The sequence below is a fragment of the Centropristis striata genome, chromosome 22, assembly GCF_030273125.1.
Source record: "Centropristis striata isolate RG_2023a ecotype Rhode Island chromosome 22, C.striata_1.0, whole genome shotgun sequence".
NCBI lineage: Eukaryota > Metazoa > Chordata > Actinopteri > Perciformes > Serranidae > Centropristis > Centropristis striata.
Genome location: NC_081538.1, coordinates 9,241,133 through 9,249,520, shown reverse-complemented (window position 1 = coordinate 9,249,520; position 8,388 = coordinate 9,241,133). Strand labels below are relative to the sequence as shown.

Below are 8,388 nucleotides of genomic sequence, written 5' to 3'. Positions count from 1 at the left end.
CTCCGTTAGACTGCTTCAGTACGGACTCTGGGAAAAATACACAGCCATTTTGGCTCCCTCAGGGCCCAAGTCTGTGGTAATAACGGGATCAGAGCCATGACCCTCCCAGGACACCGTACCACTATTGGATATTCTATTAGTTTCCTCTACAGTGAAAAGAAGTCCGTGCTCAGCTACTTTTCTCACTCCGAATCACATTTGTTTTACTTTTATGTAGCTTTAACAGTGACTAATCAAATTATTGAAAGTTTCCAGGAGGAGACTTCATTAACAATTGAACAGAGTGCACTGCTACTTATGACTACTGTAAAACCTTCTCTACTATATAAAGCTATGTATTGGGGATATCTTCTAATCATATCTAATGTACTTTATGCATGCAAGGATATTGTAAGCTATTAACATATGCACAAAAAAAGCGAGCCCCATAATTGTTCCTTTTTACCATTTAATCCCAGCACTGGAAGATACAGCAGAGATCACATTAACATTTACATTTGTGAATCCCCCACCTCCTTGATACAGCTGCAGCTTTCAGCCTCAGCATCTCATCTGCCTTTACATAATATCAGCCTGTATTAATGCTACATATAGAGCTCCACTGTCTGTGCTGCGTGGATTTACATTTTCCTAATGATGTGCTTTCATTTTTCCTGCGCTATCCAGCCTGTCCTTCCCTTCACCTCCAGCCCACAGCCCACGGTGATTTAAAACACATACAACTGTACTGCCGTTTTACTGCGGAATAACACAAAGCGCGGGTTGAGACACCTTTGGTCGCCCCGGCCCCATCTGTTGCACATCTGGAAGTGGTGCGCCGCACCAATAATTGGAAGTCAATTTGTTTGAAGTTATGTATTTGGCATCTGGCTCGATTCATAAAAACTCTGGAAATCGCATTAATTTTATAGCATCTCGAGAAGGCCCAGCCACTTTTTTTTTCATCTCTCTTGTGTTCCGTCGTTAATGCACGTGGGGCCTTGCTAGTGGAGTGACGTGGGAGTTTGTCGAGCGCTGGTCAGGGTGTGGTCCTTAATAAAAGCAGCATGCAGCCTAATGCCCCAAAGAATCATGGGATGAATTACTGTGCTGCACTTTGGGAGACAACATTGATTGCTTGAGTTCTTTATCATTAAATGCAACGCTCAAATTTCAGCTAAGTTTTATGATTTCACCTTTAACTTTGACCTCAGATCATTTCGTATTTTTCCTGAAGGAGGAAAACTCAACCAGGACCTAGTTTGCCACATTTCCAGCAGACGAGCTGACTGATTGAGAAGCAGCATGGTGTTGTTTGTCACACAGCTCTGAATCATGGCTGAAAATAGATATGACACTTGATGTTTGGTGCCTCACTGCCGGCTGTCATATTGTTATTCCCACTCAAATTTCACCTAATTTGTGCACAAGTCTTGTCACAGTCCAGATCCTGATGAGGGCTTTTAGGTGGTTATTTTTTTCCCTTAGCTTCCTCGTATGTGTGGAGACGAGGGTGCGATGAGATACACACCTGTGCGTGCGTGTGTGTGCCATGCATATCTGCGGGTGTGTTTGCACTTGCACGTTTGTGTTTGCACACAAGCACATTTGATTGGGCTTGTTTGTGTGCGTGAGTGCGTGCGGCCCCTGTATGTGTGTGTGTGTGTGTGCGTGTGTGTTTGCCGTGCTCCAAAGTGAGTCACCTCAGCGGGAGGTGATTAAGAGTTGCCAATGGCAGGCTCGACAGGTGAGAGCATTGTAGCACGCTGGCAGCTGTGGCATCTGCACAGGTGACAGCTTCTCCTGCTCAGTGGTGGTGTCAGTGTTGGTGGGTGGCAGGAGGTCTGACAACGTTGTTTTGGTGACAGAACGACTCCGCTGTGAGGTTCACGACATCACTTGCCTTCTTTAGATTTGTCAGTTTATACTGGGAAGTATAGGGAAGTACCGTGGACTTTAGCATATACTGCCACAGCATTATTTCATATGTGCAAGTTATGTTTACCTACTCCTTTTATTTTTTCTTGATTGCCTTTTAATACAAAATAATCCACCACAAATGCTCTGTTGTAGTTCACTCCTGCCCTGGGTTTCTTTTTATGAACACAGTGAACAGTGTGATGAATAAACACAGCCCACTGCTGCCACCTGCTGTTAGAAACGAGACACAGCAGCAGCCTTTCATCCTGCGAGGGAGTGAGGTCATTCTTTTAGGGAGACCATTTTGCTGTGCATGCATTAGTAACACAAAAAGGAATGGAACATTTTACAATGTGTACAGTTTTTGGCACACAGCTAGAAAATCTGCTTCCTATGAAGGAGATTTGGTAAAAGCAGAGGAAGTGAGAGAGATAAGGAGCTTTATGGGATTGCAAACTTCCCCAAATTTGTTTTACACATCCAAATTTACACTCTCGTCCCGCCATGTGCAGCTAATGTCTCTAACATGACGGCGTTATCGGATACCTGCGCTGGTTCTCTCAGCCCGCTGTAGACACTTCCACATCAGTTCGTGTGAGTTTCCAAACCGTGGGCTGATGAACTGTGATATTCCAAATAAAAAGTCGCTTGTTCTGATGTCACCGTTGCCTCATCCGACCACATTTCCTTTTGAAGCCTGTGCATAACTGGCCTTGAACTTTGTCCATGATAGCCTTTGATATGGAGAGAAATGAATTAGTTAGGAAGTGTAATTTGACTTTTTTTTTTTCGGGGCAGAATGCTTTGTCTCTAGAGGTAAGCCTCAACGAGCGTTATGTGGATGTGGATGGGTATTACTGTCAATACCTTCATTAAGGTAAAGGCTACTCATTTGTATTATTCTATCCTTTCCCCTGACTTTGACTTTCATCAATTCCTGCACTACACTAATTGGGTTTGTGTATTTTCCCCAAGTTTGGTAATGCAAGAAAGGAGCAAAAAAAAGCACTGAAAACTGAAAATGTAAATTGAGTCTTTTGAAATTTCAGTCATGCTGACTCTTTCTTACATGCTCTTCATAAAAATCTATATTTACCTTCCATAACTGCTTTGGCCAATTACCCATAAACATCACTCACCACTTTGTAGTTGGAGTGACTGTAGTCTGTAGTGATTGATTGGCTTCGGTCGTATTTGCGGCTAAAGAGGAGATGCGAGCGAGGAATGTTTCGATTTCATTACAGAGAAACACAAGCTAATAACACTCTGAAACATTAATTCATGGAGGCTTTGATCAGAAATCCATTTGGGAAGTATTGGCGTGTGTTTTTTTTTCAGACTGGTCTGTTTGTTGTATTATTAATGCATGACTACAAGATGTGAAAACTACATGTTGATGAATGATTTTATCACACAAAACAGTGTTAGATTTGTGATGATACTGAGGTCAGAGAGTTTTTGATCACTAAGTCACAAACAAACTTTCTTCAGAAAACTTTATGAATTATATAAATAGTTTGTGATCATATTACTGCAGTGTAAAAGGACTGGGACTGTTGGTGAAGCCGAGCAGGAGTACCTTAAACCTGCATTCTTCCTAATGGCCAGCAGGGGGCTGCTCCACTGGTTGCATAAAAGTCTATGAGAAAATGACCCTACTTTTCACTTTATTTATTCAATCAGTAAACATTTCCTAAGTGAGTTTATGGTCTCAATCGCTCATTTTAAGTCTTCTGTAATGAAGCATGATGTTTATCTTTCAAAATAAGAGTCAAATATACAATACAGCAGAGTATGCTTTCAACCTTGTCCTTAATATTTTGTCACTTGTTAGACTCAATCAGTTGGTCGAAAAGACATTCAAACTAGCCAGATGTTCTTTTTGACTTACGTTTGCAACTTGCTAATCAAGCTAGCTATTTACACTCATGCAAAAAATTATTAGAACACCTCTGTTTTCTTCAATTTCTTGTTAATTTTAATATCTGTTACCAACAAAAATAGCTGATAAGAGTTTAATTTAAAAGCTGATATCTAGACATTTTCCATGGTTTTCTTGATAATAACCAAAATCATTGTCAATAAAAAGGCATCGTTATCAGCTCTTAAATTAAACTCTTATCAGCTATTTTTGTTGTTACCATTATACTTGTCCTATCAGTTGTCCTTAGTTGTAGCCGACATTAAACTGAACAAAAAATTGACGAAAACAAGTATGGTTTAATAATTTTTTCCATGACTGTAGCTAGCACTTGGGTTAGCGTTCTTCCCAGCTTTACTCTCCCGTCCAAATATGGTCACATCTGGCTCCAAAAAACCAAGATGGGGTTGGCGAAAAGGCCAAACTTGCAGCTTGAAAACAGTAGTCCACAAACCAACTGGTGAGGTTACCGTGACTACAGCCACTTCTTCTGTACACTTGCTGCTTACCTCAGAGAAACTTTCTGGGCTCTCAGTTCTCAGCTCTCACAGCGGCTCTTTATTCCTCGCCATTATTCATCCTCAAGGGCTCATCAGCTCACAGTAGGCTCATCAGAATTATTGCTCCTCCTCTACTTGTCTTTATTATCCAATTTCACTCCTCTCTCCTCTTTTCTGCCACTCATTGCCAATCAGCCACCTTGTAAGCCGGCCCTTCACCTTCCAGTATGAAACTTTCCAGGCTTTCTTCACTCTTGTAGCCCTGGAACTATACAGCAAGATGATTTTTATTAAGTTTACCACTGGTGACTTAATATCATGTTTCTACCATCATGCCAGTGATGTGAAGACTCCTGTACACCTTAATGAAAACTTCACCCGTAAAAGGACCATTTGTACATCAATTACTCACCACGTTACCTTGAATTCCTGAAGCAAACTTAGTTTTTCTCGCATGCCTCCACGGTGAATGAAGAGTTCTTGGTGAAATTAAGTAAAGAGAGGCCCCTTCTGGCTACAGTAGAACGATATCTAAAACATCTGTTTACAAGCTCTTCCACTCTGACTTCATCTCATCAAAGATTTACTCCAGAATGTCTTCTCACCATGCAAGGGAAAAAAAGGTTTTTATTGAGAATTTAAGGTGGGGTGAGTAATTAACAGTGGTGGAAGAAGTATTCAGATCCCTTACTTCAGTAAAAGTACTAATATCACACTGTGAAATTACTCCACTACAAGTAAAAGTCCTGCATTCAAAACTTACTTCAGTTAAGTATAAAAGAATCAGCATTAAAATGTATTTAAAGTATCAAAAGTAAAATTACTCGTTATGCAGAATGGAGACACTAAGATTGCTTTATATATTCCAAATATATTATTGAATTATTAATATTGATGCATTTATGTAAGCAGTGTTTTGATTTTGTAAATATAGGGCTCATTTGAACTACTTAATATGCTGTTATGAGGTTTTATTTTATTTTTTAAAATATGTCTAATCACTCTAACTTAATCACATTTTTATGTAAAAAAGTACAATATTTGCCTCTAAAATGTAGTGGAGTAGATGTATAAAGTTTCATAGTACAGTAAAGTACAAGTAGGTAATAAATGTACAAAAGTTAGTTTTAAGAGTGAAGTCTTCCTTTGACAGACCCAAGTGAGATATTATATTTCAGGTATTGCTTATTTGTATATAAATAATAGTATAGTGTCACAGATAGTGGGTAACATAAGTCTTACACTAAAAGTAAAATGCAAAAGAAAGTTTATATATTGAACTATATTATATAATGAGTGAATAAACATTCATTTTTAGCTGAGTTCACGTATGCATGAAGGATTAGAACTGAAGTTAAAGTTAGTTTTTGTGTGTTTTTTGTCTTGAGGGTGTATGAATACATACTGAAGTAAATTATATATTCTGTGAGACAACACCAAGAAACCAAAATCAGGTATACCAAAAAAAAGGGGTTTATTATATTTTTCCCACCCCTACTAAAAATAAAAAAGGTAACGTGTTAGATAATAATATATCTTTTTTCAGTAATACATGGATTAAAACATATATAAATACATAAGCACTTCTTTAACAAAAACACTGAACAGACACGGATAAGACAGAGAGGACAAAGACGTGTTAGGCATGGTGGTGAGTACATCAGTTCATATCTTTCCAAAGACAAAAATGAATAAGGCACATCACACAATCACAATCCTGACTGACACTTTTAAAAAATATTATATGAAGTAGTGGTATTTTCATTTTAAAAAAGGACAGTTCTGACAGGTTTCCAGTGATTATTTAGTATATGTAACAGTGTACAGCTACCACAGTGTTTATCAAAAAGAGATGGTGATTTACATTAAAGGCGGATAAATGTCTCCCTTTTTCTTGTGAGTCTCTTTCTGCTCTGTCCGGGAGCCAGAGAAACATATTTATCGTCAGAGTTAAAAAGAGCTGGCGGAGGAGCAGGAGGTCCATGAGCTGTTTGTGGAGCTCTAACAGCCACCTGGTGAACTACAACTGAAAGTTTATATACAGGTGGCACTCTGAGGGGCACTGTCTGATGTGTTAGCTGTCATTTAAATACTCGCAACCCTGTGAGTGGTTATTATTGTATGCCCGGAGCCAGTCTTTAGAGGCTCTATATGCCCTTTACCACTTGGGATTACAATGTCATGAGTTTGTTGCCAGAGAAGACGCCCTTATAGGTCGTCCCCCTCTGCAGAGCTGAAGCTGCTCCTGCGGCTGCTGTCTTTAGACGCGGCCCCGGGCGAGCCGGCCGAGAGGAGGGGGTCAGTGCCAAACGGCGAGAGAGGGTCGTCCATGAGGATCTCGTCCAGCCGGTGCTCCTCCTTGAGAGTGGCGCTGAAGAAGTCTGTGAAGTGCGACAGCGGGTCGGAGAACGTGGTGCAGCCGTCGGCTCCCTGGATGTGATCCTGCGGCCCGGCGGCGCTGGGGATGGACGGCACGCCGGCCACCACGGCTATCCTCTGGAGGTAGTCGCCGTTGGGGTCCTCCTGGTAGAGGGGCGGCTGCTGGGGCTGCTGGGTCTGGGGAGACGACTGCTGCTGCTGCTGCTGCTGCTGCTGCTGCTGTTTGAGAAGATGTGAGGACAGTTCAACGGATCCCAAGGCTGAAGCCATGTTGGGAAGGCCGTGTGCTCGGGCCTGGATCTCAAGCTCCTGGAAAAAAAATAAAAAAGAGTTAGTCAAGATAACATCTGAATAAAAGACTATAAAAGACTGACTGCTAAAAGGATGTGATGTCCTCAGTTATGAGTGGATTTGACAACATTGTGTGAGTACCACACCTTCTCCTAATCTCCTCCACATACTGAGGTTTGGTGGTTTGGTGACACACACTCCTCTTATCACAATCTATGAGCATCATTGCTCTCCTATCAGTGTCACAACAAAGCCCTGTGAGACATCTGTTAGCTGTGGTCACTGTTTCCTGAATAGTTTTGACATATTCTGCTGTTCCCATCATTGGAGAAAATGCAGATAAACCACAATCTTTGCATGCGTAAGTGCGCAGGTGTACATCTTGTGTGATTAACCAGCTATTCTTTTAGTCATCATTAGTCATCATCTATTTCTAAGCTGCTTTCCTCCCACTGGAGGAGCTGGGGTCACTGTCTTTATTCATCAGATAATTAGCAGTGAGCTCAGAGAGACTGTAAGGAGGAGTGGAAGCACCTCATGTAAACAACAAGAGGGAGCAGAGGGGGAGTCAGGCTTTGGGATCGTAAAGCTTTGGAGGTGGAAATTAGTTTATGTTGTGGGGTCATAAAGCTTTGGAGGTGGAAATGAGTGTGGAGCACCAAGGGATGACAGAGTCAGGCAGGTGAGAGTAAATGGAGTGAGCTCTCTGTCTTCACCAAACCTGATCTTTGGTAGAATGAAACAGGCCTGGACGCTGTTTTTAAATAAAACTATAATGGGAAAATGGAGCTTCACTTGGATCCTGCACTTAGACATTGGTTTTACATTAGTGGATTGATTGGCCAACCCTTTCTTTGAGTCTTGACATGTTTCCTCCAGATGGGTTTTAATTGTGCCTTGTAACCAAACAACAAGGTCTTGTGGCTAAGATGAGTATTGCAAACAACAAAAACTTAAAAAGTTATCCCGACGAAATTTGTTCTGATTTGCCTCTCAGGGCTTCTGTCCAACTCATATTGTGCATATACTTTTTACTTGTTTTAACAGAACAGATACAGATTTATGAGTTGAGAATCCATATACGTCCCTTTGTCACTTTTTTCTCTCAGTGTTATTGTGATTTATTGGTCCGATCATGTGTTTTATCACTGTGTTTACTACAAATATTATATATATTATATATTTTATTACCTGGATCCTGAGCAGAAGTCTCCTGTTTGCCTGCTCCAGCTTCTTCTGACGGCTCTCCAGCTCCCGAGCGTGCTGCTGCTCCTTCTGCAGCCACCGTATGTACTCCACCGAGGCCTTCAGGATGGTGCCTTTGTTCCAACGCATGTCGCTGCAGAAAGGAGAAATGTAAAAGATAACCTTTTACACAGAACCTCCTGATGTCGGCAG

The 8,388-nt window shown here is 41.1% G+C and overlaps 1 protein-coding gene across 2 annotated transcripts in view; it reads right to left on the bottom strand.

Moving 5' to 3' along the window:
* Positions 1-5,845: 5,845 nt before the first annotated feature.
* tfec (transcription factor EC) overlaps positions 5,846-8,388 on the bottom strand; it is a 44,892-nt gene continuing 42,349 nt past the window's right edge. For both annotated transcript variants that reach the window (XM_059326045.1, XM_059326046.1), the window contains 2 exons: positions 8,182-8,329; positions 5,846-7,008 (listed from right to left, as the gene is read on the bottom strand). In XM_059326045.1, the coding sequence (XP_059182028.1) occupies positions 6,529-7,008; positions 8,182-8,329 (628 nt within the window). In that variant the 3' untranslated portion in view covers positions 5,846-6,528. The remainder of the gene's footprint in view (positions 7,009-8,181; positions 8,330-8,388) is intronic.